At 41.2% G+C, this 21,149-nt stretch overlaps 1 protein-coding gene across 1 annotated transcript in view; it reads right to left on the reverse strand.

The window, feature by feature from the left end:
• Positions 1–1,958: 1,958 nt before the first annotated feature.
• SLC10A2 (solute carrier family 10 member 2) overlaps positions 1,959–21,149 on the reverse strand; it is a 20,554-nt gene continuing 1,363 nt past the window's right edge. The window contains exons 2-6 of the mRNA XM_059377464.1: positions 14,601–14,719; positions 10,297–10,385; positions 9,032–9,207; positions 6,535–6,692; positions 1,959–4,187 (exon numbers count right to left, since the gene is read on the reverse strand). Of these exons, the coding sequence (XP_059233447.1) occupies positions 4,060–4,187; positions 6,535–6,692; positions 9,032–9,207; positions 10,297–10,385; positions 14,601–14,719 (670 nt within the window). The 3' untranslated portion in view covers positions 1,959–4,059. The remainder of the gene's footprint in view (positions 4,188–6,534; positions 6,693–9,031; positions 9,208–10,296; positions 10,386–14,600; positions 14,720–21,149) is intronic.

Consider the following 21,149-nt stretch of genomic DNA (forward strand, 5'->3'; position numbering starts at 1 on the left):
TTTTTGGGTTGTTAAGAGTCTTTATATTTTCTAGGTCAATTATTTTAAATATATGGTTTTTGTATTATTACATGTTTTTAATGTATTTTTTTAAACCTTGGAGGATTTAGCTCATCTAATTTATGAAAAAAAAATCTGACTTCATTTTTTAATTCTAACTAATATATCAATATGGGTTTGGATTATCCTCAAGAGAGAGGTTTTTTGGGGGATGTGTGTAAAACATTGGGGATGGAAATGCTAGCATGTTCGTGGAGATTTTTCTTCACTCCCACTCTAGAGTGTTTATATATTAAAATATTCCAACCCAGGTTAAAAAAAAAATACCCTGTTCTTATTAAAAATAGAGCTTCCCTATGACCCTGCAATTGCACTACTGGGTATTTACCCCAAAGATACAGATGTAGTGAAAAGAAGGGCCATCTGTACCCCAATGTTTATAGCAGCAATGGCCACGGTCGCCAAACTGTGGAAAGAACCAAGATGCCCTTCAATGGATGAATGGATAAGGAAGATGTGGTCCATATACACTATGGAGTATTATGCCTCCATCAGAAAGGATGAATACTCAACTTTTGTAGCAACATGGACGGGACTGGAAGAGATTATGCTGAGTGAAATAAGTCAAGCAGAGAGAGAGTCAATTATCATATGGTTTTATTTATTTGTGGAGCATAACAAATAGCATGGAGGACCTGGGGAGTTAGAGAGGAGAAGGGAGTTGAGGGAAATTGGAAGGGGAGGTGAACCATGAGAGACTATGGACTCTGCAAAACAACCTGAGGGTTTTGAAGGGACGGGGGCTGGGAAGTTGGGCCAGCCTGGCTGTGGGTATTGTGGAGGGCACGTATTGCATGGAGCGCTGGGTGTTGTGCATAAGCAATGAATTCTAGTACACTGAAAAGTAATTAAAAAACAAAACAAAACAAAACAAAATATGAAAAAAAACTTTGTTCCTAAAGTCTTAAATAGATATGTATGTAATCAATTAAAAAGATAAGAAGCCTTTCACAGACACTATTATTTTGAATTATTCCTTTAGCTGGTGCTTGAGTCTTGTCTTTTCCCCTGGGCCTCTCCACCATAGGTAGATGAGGGGTGGCTAGAGTAGGATTTTCCTTTCAAGGGGAGAGCCCTGCCAAGAAAGGGGAGGTGGAGAGGGGGAACCTAGGGCAAGTGCAGCCCTGGGGCATCTCAAGCAGGGGAGTTTGGGGAAAGCACACATATGGAAATTGAAGAAATGGAAACTGATTCCCTATCCATGCCTGCATACCCTTGGACAATTTCAAGAACTCCCGGGAGTATCCATAACATAGTATAAAGACTCTCGTGCTACACTAATGTGGTTTTTGAAGAGGCAAACACGTGAGAGGCAATGGGTTGTCAAATATTCCAAGAAAGATAAATTGTTTCCTGCTGGAAGGGAGTTAAGTTTCCTAGAGGGACAACCAGAGTGATGTCTTTGAGGAGTCAGATGAGGCTCATATCCAGAATTTCTTCAATCCAGTTGGTGAGAGATTTTAATGCACTGCTACCATAATTGAAGTCTCTTTCTCTGTGTCTCTCTAAATACTTATGTTCTCTCTCTCTCTATATACATGTCCATATATATTCATATTCATGTTTATACATTACGCTATGTATATAAATGTAAAATTTTCATAAAAGGTGATAGTAGTCTTATTTACCAGTACATGAAATACTTTTATTATTATTTTAAATGGTTGTCATTGTCACACTGTTTTTAAGTCTTTGATTAATGTTCCCCCAGTATGATTTGCTTGGGGACAACCTCAATCTGTATCTGTGGGAGACCCAATTATTAGAATATTTAATTAAGAGTTTCTTTCAGGCACTTCTCAGAGAACAATCTAAGATTAGAGAAACCCCACCTTATTTATACCTCTACAATTGAAGAAATCTTGACAGTTGTCACAAAGACTCACACAGACCAAACATTACAAAAATTATTTTCATTTATTTAAGCCTTTAAAATAAAATATTCATTTAATATGATACTCGCAGAGGCAATAAAATACATAATTTAGCCGGCTTTTCAAACTCATTTAAAAATACAGAGCTGTCATTTTACAAAGCTCAGCTATTTTTCTTCCCTTGAGCATATCAGGAAAAAAAACCACAACTCACAAGATACCATTCCATGAAAGAAAGCCAAGTTTTGCCTCACATATCTGGATCCTATAGGGAGGAAAAGCCTGCTTGCTTCAGCTGCTGGCATCCAAACCCTCGACTCTGGGTATGTTGAAATGATCATCTGAATTCACTGTGTGGCTTCAGTACACCTGCCTGTTTTCTGTTTGATGAGGAAAGCACAGGAGGTACTTAACAGACAGACCAGTGTCTTTCTTATGCACCCTCGGAAGTGTATTCTTTGAAACTGCCTAATGGAAAATCTGTACCATGTCTCCCCTGCTGGCCTTTAATAAAAATCTTTAATCCCTTTTAATATATTTGTCTAATGATGAAAAAAAATATAGGAGCTTTATTCAATTGTAAATGTGACCCTCCTATAAAAAGGCATAAGTGTTACAATTTTAAAAGCATATTCCCTCACCCTCCATTGAAAGCTCAGAGGTGATCTTCGTGTTCTTTGAATGCTGAGGAACACCAGCAGGATCTGAACTCACCTCACCCAAACGCAAAAGGCCCTTTGGAACCCAAACACTCGAAAGGAAATCTATGAGGCAGGGAAAATGTCCAAATGGAAAACAGAACTAAACCACTGTGATCTGAGTTAAGAATGTGCCCGCTTTTGCTGCAGAATGAAGGAAAAGAAATTCAATTAGATCCAACACGCGGCCAGTTGTTTCCCCCTTGACACGGAACCCTGCTGCCGTTGATCAAATCCCCCTGCTTCCTCTGGTGACACCTACTCACAGCGCGCAGACAACCCACTGGGCAGGGCCCACCCGACTTCTGGGCCCTGGGCATGTCCTCTTCTTCAAATACTGTTTAATACCCACTTCCCTCGTGGCTCCCTGGTTTCATTCTTTTTTTTTTTTTTTGGTAACATCTAACTCACCCTTATCATGCATTTCAAGTGGGCCTTTATTATCAGTGTTTTTCCTTGCATTTCCCATCATCTCCCATGGAACTGAATGAACTCACTCACTAGAGTAGGGCTTATTTTTGCAGGATCTCTGCAGTCTTTGAGCCTCCTGGCCCCTCCCCGCTCCATGATTCTTACTGTGGGGTCTTCCCGTGAGCTGAATAGACCTGCCTCCTACAGGCAAACCTTGAAGAAGCCCCTTTCTAGGGCTTGAAGAGCTCTTTGCCAAATTTAAGACATGGGAAAGAATTCTGCTTTTCCTAAAAAAATCTAGTGGTGTCACTGGACTCCTGAGGCAGAGCAACCAATGTATAAGGTCACTGATGAGTATGGGCCAGATTCTAATTTGGTGATTGAATTCTATTTAGTAACTCTTTTCTCTTATTTTTGCTTTTGGGCAGTCCCTGGAGAAGACTGACTTATTTTTTTTTTTTTTTTTTAATACAGGAAGTCAGGCATTTGTCCATGTTATACAACAAAGTTATATAAATAAATAGGTTACAACATTTTCAAAGTAGTAATTAATATGTCAGTGGAAGATGTTAATTTCAATCTTTTTACAATCGTAAATACTGAAGAAAATCTTGATCATTTTATAATAATAACAACAATTCATTGCATCTATATTAAGATACGAAAAGTCAGGTTATGAGATTCTGGTTAAGAATCTGTTCAGGAGTTAGGACGTTCTCAGTGTTACCAATGTCAGTTTTAGTCGGAGGTCCGAGGATATTTCTTGGGCATATTTCAAAGACAGTATATATATATGTATGTGTGTGTGTGTGTGTGTGTGTGTGTGTGTGTATACAAATATTTGTCACATTAAGGATTTGAACCACCAGTCACTCGGTACCAAAACCAGTGTATGGATTCAACGGGAATTTAAATTTTCACTTTAACTTTTTCCTGCCAAATATCCCATCAAAACCAACAAATCTTGTTAACAGAAGCATGTACTTTTGAGTTTTTCTCTTTTGTCCAGGCGATGTCTACCTTCCATCTGGTTGAAATCCTTCATTCACCTTATGGAGCGATGACCCGGAGACCATTTCGTTTTCTTTGCTCTCTGAAAATTCTACATTATTTTTTCCATGATATTTCTTGTATGCCACATACGCTAGAAAGTAATACACAGGAGGTTAGTGGAGTTTCATAGCAATTAGCTAAAAGCTTTTTTTTTTGGGCAGTGATTACAATCTGTGGCTCAAAATCAGCTTGCACTTTCTGTAGGTTGCATGTTGCTTAGAGAAAGTGGAAGACGTTCTTTAGTTCCACAGCCAGCCATGGTGGGAGGGATGGTTGTATTTCCTGGCAAGGGAAGGTGAGCAGTGTATGTGTGTATACACGTGCAACGTGCCCATGAGTGGGGTGGTGGAAAGGCGTGAATCAGCCCATGTGGTCGCAATTTTGAGCCATATTTTCTATATAAGTTTTATCTGTAATAAGAGTACTATTTTTTAATCTACACAGCTGATTTTTCTTCTACTTCTCAATTAGTTCCAAAGTCAACAGAGGGAGAGAAAGTATTATTTATTGGAACTTCACACTTACAATAGGTATACTAATATTGTCTATCTCAGAGGATAATTGTGAACCTTCAAAAAAAAAAAATAAAACAGTAAGACGCCTAGTATGGCCCTGGGAGAGTAGTCACTGCTCAGGAAATGTTCCCTCTCATGATACACAGCTGAGAGAGACAAGGATCTGCTTCAGAGATCTTAAGATGTCACAATCCATGTCTCCTTACTGGTCCCTTTAGCAATATATTAATTTTGAAGCCACTGAGCTATTGAGTCTATTGAACTGAGCTTGTGGTTCATTAAAATAGTCCAGCAGTTTTATTATAAATTGTTTTCAGCTGGGACTTCTTCAACACACACCACTTATTTTATTTAACCAAATTGTTTATTCTCTTCTTTCCTTCTGCCTTTCCTCCCCTTCCCCTCCCTGCCTTCTGTCCTTCCTTCCTTCCTTCTGTCCTTCCTTCCTGCCTCCCTCTGTCCCTTCCATTCCTCTTTCCCTTGTTCCAGAAAAATTAAAGCTTCTAATCCTTTTACCCAGAATATGTTTCCAGGCACTGCATATAATTAATAATGATGACTTCCTCATCTTTATTTTTATTGATAAAAATGTGGGAAAGTATAAGGCCAATACCAGTACCTTCCTTCCCATCATTCCTTTGGCTTATTTATGAGTCTCTTTTGAGTTAGTTATTCAACGAGCAAATTCACTGAATTGTTCTATCAACCAGTCTGCTTTCTCTGGCTTTCTGGTAGACATCATTAGCGAATTATTCGGAAAAATCTCAAGGTGTACCGAATTGGATGTATGTCTATCATACATGACAACAAGGTTATTAGACCATGGACTTCTGTCTCCTGTGTGAGTGATAGATCAGTGGAAAGTTTCCGAATGGACCCAGAGAGTCTTATATGAGAAGGAAAGCTCTGCTTTGAGAATAGTGTTCTGGACAGTAGCACAGAGAAGAGTTAGTGCCTACGGGCAAGTGCAATACCTATTGGAGTGAAGAACAAAGCCAAACCAGACACAAACAACACTGGACCACCGGACATTCTACAACTTAACACTGTCATTATTTGTGTCTTTCACCTTCACTATATAACCCTCCTTAAAAATCAATGAGCTTAAGGTATCAGTCTCTTTATTTAGAAAAAAAAAAGTAGAGCTTAAAAATAGAGGTTAAACATATCAGTCCCTGGAGAAGAAAATGCAAGGCAAGCTTTAACTAGGTGAAGGCAACAGGTAGCAGGTGCTAAGGACTAGATTGGAAACTACAGTAGAGGAAAATGAAAAACCAGGTTAGTTATCCCTAGGACTTGAAAAAAGGATGTGTTTGCTTTGACTGTTTCAATTATATGGACATTACACAGTGTAGGCACACATGAACACGCACTCATATCTATCTTCCAGTTTAACTTAGCCTGATAAATATCCCTTGTATACCACTGTTTTGGATAATAGCCTATATTTACAAAGCATATCAAGATGATGATCTGGAAAAAATGCCCAGCTTGGGGTTTCTGGAAGCATGTAGAAAGACACAATAAAATTCTCCTAACAGGTTAATATGTCTCCCTAATTATTGAGAAAAAGAAAGCTGATGGAGAGAATTGACCTCTATTACTCATCATTTAAAAGTAATAACTGTATAGAGTATATAAATATAAAAATACATAAAATATATAAAAATTACATAAAATATATAAAAATAAATAAATACTCTTTACTAGAGCCTTCTGATAAAATTGCAATCTTCTTGGGACGTCATGGTAATATTATAGGTAGCTTTTCCCATCCTTTTTTTTTTTTTCCACCAGAAAGGAGTTTAACTTATGACATTCACTGCCACAAAATATTATTAAAAAAAAAATGCCATCTTAGCTCCCTGAGGCTTTCTCAAAGAGGAACATCATCAGCAACACGTGATTCGCATTACTCCTTACTTCCTAGGAATATTGCTGCGAAGGCAAGCTGGAAGATGCTGTAGATGAGTGGGAAGGTAAACACGAGGTTGAGTTCCTCCTGGGTGAAGGAGAGCTGCACGATGGTGGAGCACAGCTGAGTGTTCTGCATCCCTGTTTCCAAAGCAACTGTCCGGCACCTATGAGACACGTTAAGAGGAGTTACCCTTTTGTTGTCAGTAGTTTTTACTTTGTTATTGAATAACGCTGGAAGCAGATATAATGTGGGAGCGCCTGGGTGGCTCTGTTGGTTAAGCCCACAGCTCTTGATTTCAGTTCAGGTCATGATCTCAGGGTCGGATACTGAGCCCCGTAGGGCTCCGCACTGGTTGTGGAGACTGCTGGAGATTCTCTCCCTCTTTCTCCATTCCTGCCCCGCTTTCCCCTTTGCACACTTGCGTGTGTGCTCTCTCTCTCTCTCAAAAAAAGGCAGACATAAGGAGAACAAGTACATATATGTGTATATATTCATATATACATTGAATGTATATATTTATTCAACATGTACTTTTACTTAAACTACATAGATATATAACTTCTTAATATATATTATTGTATACTATATAAATATTCTCTCTATATACATAGATAATATCTGGCTCTAGTTACCTTTTCTTCTTTTTAAAGATTTACCCTTCCTTTTGATAGAGAGAGAGTGCGCATGAGAGTGCGCGGGAGAGAGGCAGAAGGAGAGGGAGACAAGTAGACTAGCTGCAGAGCAGGAGTCCCCATGTGGGCTCAATCCCAGGACCCTGAGATCAATTACCTGAACCGATATCAAGAGTGGGATGCTTACCCAACGGAGCCACCCAACTGTGCCCACCCTACTCACCTTTTATGGTTGTTATGATATTGAGAAAATGGATATAAAACTCTACAAAAGTTAAAAAAGCATATGCAAATAAAACCATTGTTGTTACTGTTTTCTCATTAAAAAAGATTTAAAGATAATTTTTTTTTTTTTTGTCCAGACAAACAAAGAACACTGACTTGCTTATTTAGTCCCCTGAGCAGTGGAATAGATCTATATTTGTGTCTATATATTATATATCTGTGTATATCTTTGTATCTGTATATATGTGTGTATATGCATGTATATATACTTATATATAAAGACTTTATATTATGGCATAATCTTTATTAGTAGGTAATATATTCAATATAAATAAAATTACATTTTGAATAATACATATACATTTAAAGCAGACATTTAAAAATTAAAAATACAGATATGAAAAGAGCAGGATCATTTATATTAGTGTTCCATAAATTCAAAGTGGGCTCATTTCACTCTTTTCGATTATGCCCTTGGTAACTGTGCAGAGCACAGAGCAGGAGCTGAGAAAACACTCAAGATAGAGTATTTGTTAGAGTTCTTTCAATTTTAAGTTGATATTGTTTTTCTGACTAAATCTTGACTAAAAAAAAAAAAAGTCTGCCGGGTAGATGTTATTGCCCCATTCTGCAGATGAGAAAAGTCAGAGGAAGAGTGAATGCCTGTCCTGAGGTCCCAAGGTCAGTAAGTGGTAGGCCCAGGTCGGCTTGATGGCATATATGTAACACTCTCCACTACCGAGTCCTGAGCATCTCCTAGCCTCATACATGCCCTGACGCTGACACCTGCTTTTTTTTCTGCCCATGGAGTCAGACGGGCTGGTAGGAGAAGAAAGGTTTCTACTTGGGACCAGACTCATACATGCTAACCCCAGTTCTAACATCAGTGCCTTGGGATGGTGAGTCCATCCTGCCACTGGCTGGAGGAGCCCTTGTGAGTGACAAGGCCAGCCTGAGTGCTTTTGCTGAAGTTACTCTGTTTGGAAAACAAGAGTGTGAGTCATTGAAGGGGTCAATCTTCATTGTGTGGGGAATGGTCCCCAAGCATTTGAGCAACAGAGAGGCTGTCAGTATTTTCTTTCTGGGGGGCTTATACAATTTAGAAATGAATGAGTCTATATCATGACATAGTCGGAAATGGGGTGAATGTTATTAAGGGTGAAAAATTTCGAATTTTTAGCAGTATTTACAGCTGTTATGGGTTGAATTGTTTCCTCCCAAATGGATATGCTGAAGTCCTAATGCCCAGGACCTCAGAATGTGGACTTATTTGGAAATATAGTTATCACAGATATGCTTAGTTAAGGTAAAGTAATGAGGGTGGGCCCTAATCCAGTACGACTGGTGTCCTTATCATAATGTGACATTTGAGTACAGAAACATTCATAGAAGAAAGACAATGTGAAAGCAGCCATCTATAAGCCATGGAGACAGGCCTGGGACAGATTTCCCCTCACAGCCCTCAGAAGGAACCATCCTTCTGGCTTGCTGATCTTTGGACTTCTGACCTCCAATACTAAGTGAAAGTAGACTTCTGTTGTTTAAACCACCCTGTCTGGGGTACTTCCTTACAGCAGCCCCAACAAATGCATACTACAACTCTTACAGAAGAAAATTTCCAGTCTGATTTACCAAAACACCATACCTGTGCCAGGGTTGACCAGATACTCTAGCCAGTAAAAACCCTAGAGAGTATCCGGCCAAAGGAAATAGCGTTCCTATGATCCACAGTTTGGGAGCGATGATCCAGGCACTCTGGTATAGGATTCCTCCAACGACAGCTATGAGCACAATAAGGATTGCGCCTGTGATGGACCCGATCTGGAAGTAAGACACAAGCAGACCCAACAGCTGAGACAGTGAAGTCACTGTGTAGTGTATTCCCCTCCTGATGACTGTGGTCAGCTCACCAGAAACTGCGGTGTTTGTCCTATGTTCTCATTTTTTAGAAAATATCAAGACCTCTAATGTCCATGCTCCATTAGCCTGAAGAAGACGTTCTAGCTTGGAAATGATCCTTGTTGGAGAGGAAGAAAGCCAAGTCAGCAAGAACTGGAAGACCTGGCCTCCAGATTCAACTCCTCCTGCTCTCCTTCCTTTGGTAAGTCATACAACTTCTAGTAGTCCTGCTTTCTTCATCTGTAGCTGAAGATAAAATGTTGCCCTAGATACTTTTCATGATGATGATAGTGAGACAGGGGATGTAAAACTCTACGAAACTTAAAAGAGCATATGCAAACAAACTACTGTTATTACTGTTTTCTCCTTTTCACATTAAAAAAAATTTTGAGATTATAATTTTTTTTTTTTTTTTTGGTCCAGAGGAACAAAGAACACTGGCTAGCTTATTTTGTCTCCTGATCAATGGGATATATGTATGCCTGCATCTACGTCTATCTATACCTTTATCTGTATTAGTATCTGGATATTTATATCCTCTGTGTCTTTATCTTATCCATCTCACCTAGGTAGAATACAGCAGGTGAAGGAGAATGCATGGTTACTGATTACTAATGGGTACTAACATCTTCCAGTTGCCAGGTGCTGAACTGGCCATATGGATTCAGAGATAAGAAACAGATGATCTATTTTCAAACAGCTTTCTTGGTCTATTTTATAATACAGAACCACAGAACAGAGATCAGAGCCAAGTGCCATGCGAGTACAAGGTAGAGTAAAATCAGGAGGCAGTATTTGAGCTGAGTATCTCAAAGTGGGCATAGAATTCTGCCCTGTAGTGGGGTCAGGAAAGGCATTCTAGAAGAGTGGATGGCATATCTAACAACATCAAGTCCCCCTAGATGGAGGATTATAATATGATGAGAAAACTGATTTAGAATTCACCAGAACCAATTTGGAATTCACAATGTGGAGCATTTCATTTTTCAACCTATGGCATGGAGCACTTACCTTAAGTATGATCTTGGCTTTATGGGGCCATTTGTGATTAACAAATATTCCAATGGAAACAGGAACAACAAGAGCGACCAAAGATGTACCTAAATATGACAGAGGAGACATTTCATCAGCAGAACACAGAGCACAGGACAGAGGAAAAGAAAAGAGTAGCTGCTTGAAGAAAGCTTGGTCGGTCTCCCTTCTTGAACACCCACAACAGACTCCAGCAAAACAACAATAAACTCTCCGTCTTTACCCACGTCAGTAAATAATTTCATACTGCCGATACAGCCTTGATAATAGGGATGGTATAAATCCTTTTTGGTGCTCTTTATCCTGATACTTTTTTAGTTTCAATTTATTGGAATCTTGGCTTCTTTGCTCTTTGGATCTTTATATCCTAGGAAAAATACCTCTTTAAACTTTGTGTATATGTTGATGTTTGTGGGGTACACACAGATATTATACATCTCCCTGTTACTTCCCCATAGTAGAGATAAAACAAAAAGTTCAAAATTCTCCAGGCATTCCACGGGCTAATGACTTCTGGCTCAGACTCAGCTCGGTTATTCAAATCTACGGCAGAGAGGTGAGAGAAGAGGTTGAAAAAGCGTGCTTTAAATTTTCTGTGAGATAATATATTTGGCGACCTCTCAAGTAATTATAATTCTTTGCAGGAACGTGCTCACCCAGCCAGATAAAAGAGTCGTACTTCAATTTCTCTGTGTTAGATTTACTGCTGTTCCCATGACATGTGGTTTGTTCCTCCATGTTACTTAACACTCATTGGTCCAATCACTGCTTTTATATAATATAGTACCAACAACTTCGAACTTCTGATGGGCTGTTTCTTTTTCAAATATCCTTTTAAAGCAGTAGGGGAAAGTGGAACGGAATAACGAAATTTCGAAAGTGGTTTTTACTTAGCATTGGAGTAGATTCAATGAGGACTCGAAAATGGATTCTAGATTGCAGGGCTGTAAATATGAATTTAAAATGAACACAACAGTGATGAAAACATAATTTCTTTGTAGCGTTCTGGTCTTCCTGGCAATACAAAGGTCAGCAGTTACTTTTTCCCAGAACTTACTCAAAGGGATCAAGGCATGGCCAGGAGTACCTGCGGCAGGAAAAAAGGAAGATAGGGGGGACACATGGGGAGAAAATGGTGGAACACAGGATATGGAAGAGTTGTTGGTACATAGGCTGGTGAGAGCTCCCAGAAAAATCCCCTTTGGGAGGAAGGAGACTTCTTCCCTGGGGTGTCCAGACTATTCTCTAAATTGTGTGAAGTTTGTAGGCCTTAAATTACAACCATCTTGATATGCATTGCTTGTAGTGTGGTAACTTAAATTGGTGCAAATGCTGTGCTTGGAATGTCAGTGTGGTCAGGTTTGGGTACTGTGTACTTTAAATGTGTTGGCTCTGTGAGGGGAACGACCCTCTCCCCCTGCCTCACCATGGTCGGGCCCCTCATGCTGAGCCTTTATCTCCTCCCTGAGGCAATAGGATCTCCAGTCTAAGGCTATAGGATAAGCCTGCAAGCAGGACCACCTGCCCAAATCGTGTTTCCTCTCCTCAACAAAGGAGGCGCGGGACAGTTTTTCCAGGACTAGAAGTTGACCAGAAAAGACACTCTTTGCCCTTCCTTGCACTCAGAGTGTGCGGCTCCCACCTGAAGAGGTGGGTTGGTGTGACTCTTGACTCCCCAGTGGGGTAAAGATTCTCTTTCTTTCTCAGGGCTGTTTTCCCTCTTCTTTAAGTGCCTGCACACCGCCCCCCCACCCCCAGCCCCCAAAAGGCCTGTCCAGTTCCACCGGAAACCACGGCTGGTGGTTGCACCACCTGAGCCATAACTCAGCCTTGATTGAGTTTACAGAGCACATATAGGAGGAAGGAAAGGTGGATAAAAGTGAGAGGCGGACAGTCATAGTGGGGTCGTGGAGCCAGGTTGGCTCAGAGTGGAACCCTACAAGCTGTGGGGAGGGTGCAAACCGCCCAGCCCCTCTGCGCTCTGATTTCCCCCATTTGTGGAGTGGGCAGAGTTATGTCTAGCTTCCGCTGCTGCTGGGGGAATTAGGTGATGAGGCAGGTGCACAGTGCGCGGCGCTGGACACCGTCCAAGAGACCGCGGAGGGGGAGGCAGGAATGGCAACCGGTGGCAGCTCTTTTCAGCGGCGCCAACTGTGGGGCTGCCCTCCTCCACCCTCCACGCACCCATAGGAGAGCTTAGCGAGGGTGTTTTCCCTTCAGAGCGAGTGGGCATCGTGGGGGGCCTGGGTTTGGGGTCCTGCCCACAGAGAGCATGCGCAGCCCAGGGGCACTTCCAGCTCCTTGCTCATCTGGGACAAATGAAACCTTTACCCTGGGCCTTAGCTCTCTTCTCTAGAAAGTGTTGAGAACAACTTGTGAAGTAATCAGGTTGCTTGTTTTCTTAAAGGTCTAGACAAACCAATAGCAGGAAGGTTAAATTGGAAAGCAAGCAGAGTTAATATTTAAATGGTGAATAAGCAGAGTTAATATTTTTGTTTCTTCAAATTCATCATCATCATTATTATTATTTTAATATTTTCCTCTTCTTTTCTTTTTTTTTCCTATTTTCTTTTCTTTTTGTTCTGACCTCTTCTCTGATGACTTTTACCTCCACTGAGGTGCTAATTACTCTTTCTTATGTTTTCGTCCTTTCAAAATTTATTCACATTAAAGGGTGTGGTATAAGTCATTCATACTATAGTTCAAGTTATTCAATATTACCCTGGAATGTTTTCCAGATGGGAATGGATATCTAGAGGAGAATATTTTAAAGCTTAAAGTATTTTTAAAAAGATTTTATTTATTTATTTGGCACAGAGAGACACATATTTATATATTTGACAGAGGGAAACAGTGAGAGAGGGAACATGAGCAGGGGGAATGGGAGAGGGAGAAGCAGGCTTCGTACTGAGCAGACCCTGGGATCATGACCCCAGCCGAAGGCAGACACTTAACTACTGAGATACCCCGTTACCCCAAGCTTAAAGTATTTTTTAAAACAATAAGTAATACAGAATTAAGGTCCTTACTCAGCAGACAGGTTCTTTGGGAGACCTACAATGTACACCATGAAAACAGTCTACATTGTTTGAGTTGAAGGAAGATGCCCTCCTGGGGAGTGGACTGAGAGTTAAGGAGCATGAGGCCTAGGAGGTGACTGATTCTGCAGGGTCACCCTAAAACCTGTTTGTGGGTGATTATATCTGGTATGATGGAGTTGCCCAGGTCAGTAAAAGGACCTTGTGCAGAGAAATCCCATACTGAGGAAGATGTGCCAATACAGGTCGCCCCTGATTAGCATTTTCAAAGTTTGCTCAAATTCAGTTGTGTAGGCCCCAATCCCATTTTTATCACGGAAACAATCTTTTGTAGAAACAAAGGATTTTCGACACAGCTGTCCAGCTTCCCATGCCAACAGGAATTCCTTTACAAACATCCTTCTGAGTCGTGACTTAGCTTCGTTTACACGAAGCTCCCTTCAGTGAACACCCACACCTCCCGAGGCGGCCGGTCAGCTGAATAATGACTGTGCAGTGTGCCGCGTACCTGGCGATATGTACCATCTCACCTGTATCTCATCTTTTATGACTATAGCTCTGTGAGAAATGCCTAGTTTGGGAGGGCTGGGAAGTAGTTCATCTTACCCTGGATCCCATGTTACACAAATGACTTAATTTCCCACTGTCATCCGCTGTCCCAGAAACAGAACAACAGCCCCTTTGGGGTGGGGGTAAACATCTGGGAGCAACATGAGTGGAGACAGGGTCATGACTAGCAGACTTGACTCCTGCGCTATGGTAAACGCCAGTCACCTTTCCCTCTTCACAGTGGCTCACAGTCAAGTGTGATCTACAGTATGTCTCATCTGGTAGTTTCCAAGTGCCACACTCATGATTGCTTACTAGGTGCCCTAATTTCAAATCATTGGTAGATTTTTTTTTTTTTTTAATATTTCTTCGATCTGAATGTCTGGGAGCAAACTCATGTTCCCACGAGCTAATTGTACTATGGGTTACATAAAGGACAGAGCCTCTTGTGTCCCAGCCATCTTGGCTTCCTGAGGTCCAGACAGCGAAGTCTTCAGTCAGCCCCTCTACCTGATGATTTCGATGGAGGAAAAGCAAGTTTTTCCTGTGGGGTCAAGGTTTGGCGTTGGATTCTGCCAACTTGCATTGAAATGCGGCGTGAGTTGTAATGAAATCGCAATAGGGCTGGTGCAAGCAGGGGCTGAGCCTGGCCTGAAGATAAACAGAATAGGAAGGGGATATTCATGACTTACTTACCTATGTTATTAAAGGGAATGACGATCGTCCCAGAGTTGACCCACATTTTGGTATAGATAAAGAGGCACAGCGGCATCATTCCCAGGGCAAGCAGCGTGGAGCATGTGGTCATGCTGATGCTGAAAGGAAATGGGCAGGTTGATTCGTCCACCTGGGCTTTCTACGGCGAGAGCTTGCTTCATGGTGCAATTTGGGATTAGGAAGTCCCACAAAAGATGCTCCGACAGCAGCAGCATCCAGGCTGATGGATGGACACAGACATGCGCCCATCTCTGTGCAGGTCCCAGCCTTGGGTAAAATGCTGAGATCTGGATTTGTTTTTCTAGTTTGTCTTGGGTCATTCCTCCCTCCCCATGGGTTCTCAAGGATCAGGGAAGATAGCTAATGGCTGCTTTAATTTATTATTTAGAAAGGTGCAAAGTGCTTGGACACTCCACCGTTTGGACTTTCCTCCAGAGAAGAGCAAACACATCTATACCAGCCAAGACTTTAGGGGCTTTGCTGTGTTTGCCTGAACTGAGACGAGTTGGGTCTCCCTGGACCTTTGGAGGAGAACACATACCCAAGAGAGGGAGCCTCGGTGTCTTTTTTGAAAGCAGACATTATTTTCCCAATGCCTGTGACCTGAGAAAGAAAGAGGAACTGAGCAGGCAGGGGAGGCCTGGATTCTATTTTCCACTAAGAAATTTACCAAACGTGTGTCCAGAAGAACTAGGGTTTGGTACTGTTCCTCCTGAGAGCATCTGGGTTTCAGTGAGTGGACCTGGCTGGGTAAGCGGACTTTGGCTTTTGACATGGAAGAATACGTGGAATGGGGCTATTTTCAGCAACGTGACAGTGGACCGAAGAGAGGTGTTTGGGCAGTGGGTCTTCCTGGTCCCGTCTAAGGGCCATGAGCCCAGAGGCACATTCTCTTCCTGGGATACTGAGCTGTTAAATGTCTGGGCCGACATTAAAGCCAGACACTCTGGGTTGGAAGCAGGCGTGGCCACTTACTACACTCTATTCTTTGGGTAATTTACTTGACTTCCTTTTGCCAGCTTCCTTATCTGTGAAATGAAGATAAAATTGTCGCCACCTCATAGGCTGTGAGGACTAATGACCCAATGAGTCCAGTACTTAGAGTAATGCAAGGCTTTTATTAAAATTCAGTTACTGTGTAGCCATCCAGCCATTGTGTGTATGCATGTGTGTGTGTGCATGTGTGTGTGTGTGTGCATGTGTGTGTGTGTGTGTGTGTGTGTCCAGCCATCCAGCCATTGTGTGTATGCATGTGTGTGTGTGTGTGTGGGGTGGGGGGTTCTGGCATAATACAGAATCAGGAAACTGGAAAAATTTTCTGAAAGTTCTTTCTCCAAAAGTTGTAGCATTGGTGTAGTAATTTCTTAAAGATATTATATGTGGACTTGAAGGAAAATGTGAAATTATTTTTATCACCTGTGCCCTCCCATTCCCCTGCCCCCCACAAACACCAACAACCACACTACACAAGTGTTAAAGGAAACAGCTGGAGGTAAGGAATTTCATTTTAACGTATGAAACAGTTTTGGCATGAAAATAAGCGTTGTGGCAATAATGTTTATCGGGGCTTAACTTTCTTAATAACCATTAAAAAAAAACTGTAGATGATCTCACTTAAAATGTGTTTAAAGATTTTAGGAAAAAAAAGTACTAGTCTTAGTGCAGCTAAAATAATATAACACCAACCAATGCTAGGGATGCACGTAAAACATTTCCAAGAAGTTCCATCTATTTATGGTGACAGGTTAACTTAATTGAGATACAAAAAAGGGATGCTAAGGCAGAATCCAAAACCAGAACAATACTTTTCAGGAACAGTCCTACTTATAATTAAAATACTGGAGTTTATAAACTCTCTCCCTTCCTTTGACATTATCTTTTTTATTTTTATTTACTTATTTTTTAAAGATTTTGTTTGTGACAGAGAGAGACACAGCAAGACAGAGAACACAAGCAGGGGTAGTGAGAGAGGGAGAAGCAGCCTTCCCGGGGCGCAGGAAGCCTGAAGCAGGCTCGATCCCAGGATCCTGGGATCATGACCTGAGTCAAAGGCAGATGCTTTACGACTGAGCCACCTAAGAGCCCTCTTTTTTATCTTTTATTTAAAAAACAAATTAGAATGGATTTAAGGTTAGGGCCATGATGACATTCCTTTTATCTCAGAGTCTAGTGTACTTTCCAGAGAGAAGAGGACAGGAGAGGGGTGCACGAAAGGAAGTGTTTTCTACCGGGATCAGAGAGCCAAAAGGGGGCCAAGAGTTTTTTTGTTTTAAACTATGAGAACAGCATTTCAAAGGCAGTCTCTTTCTTTCTTTGTTTTTTTCTTTCAAATTTCTGTGGGAAAGCTTCAATTTTGAATTACTGCTAAGACAACTTATGAAGTTGTATCATGGTTTTGAGTTTAGCAAGAATAGTTTCTTTTTTTTTAAATTAATTTATTCTTTTTTTTTTTTTTAAAGATTTTATTTACTTATTTGACAGAGAGAGATCACAAGTAGGCAGAGAGGAAGGCAGAGAGAGGGGAAGGGAAGCAGGCCCCCTGCAGAGCAGAGAGCCCGATTCGATTCGGGATTCGATCCCAGGACCCTGAGATCATGACCTGAGCTGAAGGCAGTGGCTTAATCCACTGAGCCACCCAGGTGCCCTAGCAAGAATAGTTTCTTAAAGAACATGAGGAAGGACAAGTCAACAGTTGGCGAACGGAATGGTCTAGCTTTGGTGGGCCACCTTGACCGTGAGGCATTGCAGAGGTACAGGAGACTAGATGGCCCAGAAGTTGATGCCATTTAAACTAATATGAGAACAATATCAAGCCACTCAAAATGAGATGAAAAACAATTTAAAGGTAATAGTTTTAGGGAGCAATATAGGGGGATAGATTAGCAAAAGAAAAAAATCATCTTACTTGAATGGAATCTGAAGTTTTATAAGAAGCATAGGTGTCAACATAGAAATACTACCATGAATTTTTATTGGAATGAGGAAAAACATAAGAAAAGCAAAAATATCTCTTGTCTTTAATTTTTGGGTTTAGCTCTATTAAAGGTTTTCTTTTTAGAAATAAAAACAATAAATGAGAATTCAGTAAGTGTTGAGGAATTTGGTGACGTTAGTGATGAGGAAAGCCAAGACTGTTATCATATTTGAAGTGAAACACCAAATTTGAAAAATCAAAGTGTATACAGATAGTGCTAGAAATTGGGGATGTGGTAAGTGATAGAAACAATGTTGAACAGAGGTTAAGAGTCTGGATAGGGATAACTGGATAAGTCTGGATCCAAATTATAATTTTGACATGTACTGCCTTTGTGACTTTGGTGAAGGTTAGGAGCCTTAATTTTATCATCTGTCAAGGGCAGAAAATCATAGTATTATCTCAAGAGGATTGTCTTGAGGGTTGAGTACACCAATGTATATGGAATACTGGTACTGTGCATGACTCCTAACAGTGCCTGGTCAATGCTGACTAGTAAAATAAAAATAAATGCTACATGAGAGAAATAAAGTTTGGTTATCAGGAAAAACAGAAGAAGTCGAATACTGTTAGGTTAGCTCAGAGTAGAGAGGAGCTGGACATCTATGTGGTCTCAATGGGAGAGATTGCTTCACATTTATGATAAGCCAGAAATGGGGCTTATCTTGATCTTGAACAACTGAATTAACCATGAAAACTGATCTGGAAGATGAAAAAATGCAACAGTCTTTAGTCAGAGAACAAAAGACGTGGAAGAAAAATCTAGAAAGTATTAATATTAGAAAATAGCTAAAGGGAGCGTAGCTAACAGATGGCAGTGAAGGAATTGGAGGCAGTGGAGGAAAGGACGCATGAGCAGGGATTCTACAAAGATGAAGTCAAAAAAGGGAAAATAGAGGAAAAAGTCCTTGCATGGTGTGGCTGAGGTCATTGCTCAGAAAGGAGGCTTGAAAATGGGGGATCTCTGGGAATACAGCAGGCACAAAGGAGACAGATGTCTCTGTGTCCCCTGAACTCTGGGTCCTGCCCCCAGTAGATTCACCTGAAAATGTCACCTTCATTTCTCCCAGAAGCATTTTGCGCATAGGATACCCATAGCCCAGCTAGAACTGGTAAAAATACCTGTACGCTAATGAGATTCTTGCAACAATTTTCTAGGCTGGAGAGATCTGAGAAGGAGCTGAAATATCACTTGCTCTACTTCAATGAGTGCGGTCCATAATTTCGTTAGGGATGGCCATCTGCTTTTGCTGTTGTTGTGTTGTTGATGTTTATTCTTTTTCACTACAGGTTGCAAAATGTAATGGCGTCCTAGGTTCAGATGAGGAGGGATGAGGAGGAGACAAGGGTGTGAAGGGGGGACAGTGGGGACGGGGGATGGGAGTGGGAGTGCGAGGGGGCAACGGGGGGAGGGGCGATGGACTTAGGGGTGGGAGGGGGGAACAGGAGGCTCTGGGGGGAGATGATTTGGTTTCATCCCCCAGAAACCACAACCAGGAAAGTTGCTATAGATGGAGTAGTTTTGTGGCACTGTGTGGTATCTGTCCGAGCAACTAGGAGGCGGTACAGATACCTGTTGGTCTCAACAATCCTATCTTGGTCGCCATTGCCGGAGTTCCCAGTTTAAGTGGAGAAGGTGAAGTTCTCAGAGGACAGAATCGACTCCAAAAGAATGGAAGGTGTTGGAAAACTGTTTCCCAATCGCTGAGGTGATAATCTCTTAATTTGCTTTAAAGAAATATTTGAACGGCTTTTCCTTTAACATGTACGATGCATAAGGTCATCATCTTATGTAGTGGCATGATTGAACTCCTTTCAATGATCATGAGCCGTCATGATAGGCATCATGATGTGCTCTGCTAAAATATAGCAATGTCCTCCGGATGGTTGTGTTTATAGAGCCACTGGGCTCTAGATGAAGTGATGCAGAGGCTCCTGTGTCTTGTAAGTTGTCTTCATCGCTTTGCAGGCATTTTTTGGTCTTCTCTCTGGAGGTCAGGCTTTCTGGGTCATTTGCTGCTGTGGGACATAGGCCTTCCCCTCTGGCGCCTCGTTCCCTGCTCCCACCTCTTATTTTCACTTATTTCACTTATTTCAGTGCTGGGAAATAGCATGATAGAGCTCTAGGACTAGGGGATGAAGAAGGTCCTGTGTAAGGAACATTTGTCAGATTAAGCTGGATTTATTTTGGCTGTGTAGAGTCTTTTCCTGGGTCTTGTTTGAGTTCTGGATAGGTTGAGTTGCCGGCAAGGTGACTGCTGGCCTGGAGAGCCATTGGTGTTATTTTGTTATTGCAAGACAAGGGGGTTCTGTGGAGTACACATTTTCTAGAACGAAAATTAAAAATTCCAATGTCGTATGTCCCATTCAGGGATAATTCTGACTTGTTGCACCTTTCGTATACACTGATTCAGCTGGACGTTTTCTCCCGAGGTTTCATATTCTACTTTGGTTGGGTTTTTTAAAAAACATATTTTTATTTTTTTGAGGAGTTGTTATATAAGGTAGGTAGGATTACATAATCATCTGTTTCAAGACCAGTAAGATTTCCTTAAGACCACAGAAAAGTGTAAGTTGGAGCTTTTAGATTAGGTCTCTACAGTTGTACCCTGCAGAAAGAAATCTGTTTCAACAGCCAAATAACCCAGCATCGTGCATACTTTTCCATCTTACAAAAACGATTACACATGTGGCATTATCCTGAGGTAGAAGACTCTCTCGTTTTGCTCAAGAGTTACAAATCTTATGGAAAAGCTGGTCAGCGGGTGTCCAAGTCCCATATTCAATTCAGCTCACTCGCTGTCGTGGGTGCTGGCTTTGAGACTTGAAGAACAGTTTCAGAACAAACTAAGGTGAAGTCTAAAAGGACCGTATTGCTATGTGGTGGTTCATAGATTAACTAAACCTGAACAGTTGCCATCCTTTGTTCTTTACAGGACTTCCTTAGGGGGAAAAAAAAAAATCTCTTGCAAGGAGGATATGGTATGTCCTTAAGTGAAAAATACGTGAAGTGCAGACACATCGTTTGTGTGGCTTTTCTGAAGCGTTGGGAGGATCAGCCCCAGCTGGGATGAGACGGAGGCTCCCAGTTGCTCAGTAGGCACCGGATTAACATGGAATCCAGTTGTACACTTTGCAGCGGTTACATTTCTATACTTTAAGCTTCTCTCTTCTGAGTAGAGTAGCTGGTGGTTAACAGAGCTGATTACCTACCGTATAGTATTTAATAAGCACTCGTTACATTAACTCCTGGCTGCTTTGCAGAAATGCATACCTTTCCCAGGAAATGAGGAATTGTCAGGGAAGGAAAAAGACATTTCTCTATTCAACTTAAAGCACTAACTTTCTTGGTCTCATCACATTAATGCTTCGTCTTACTTCCATTAGTTTTTTTTTCCCCTCAGTGCTAGTTCAGACTGGCACGGGAAGAATTGGGCAAACATGGGAAGCAGAGAAACCATTTTCTGTCTATTTTATAGTAAGGTAAGCATAATTAAAAAAAAAGCTGCTGTAGGTTTTTTTTTTTTTTTTTTTTTTTTTTTTTTTTTTTTTTT

The sequence above is a fragment of the Mustela nigripes genome, chromosome 15 (assembly GCF_022355385.1).
Source record: "Mustela nigripes isolate SB6536 chromosome 15, MUSNIG.SB6536, whole genome shotgun sequence".
NCBI classification, from domain to species: Eukaryota; Metazoa; Chordata; class Mammalia; order Carnivora; family Mustelidae; genus Mustela; species Mustela nigripes.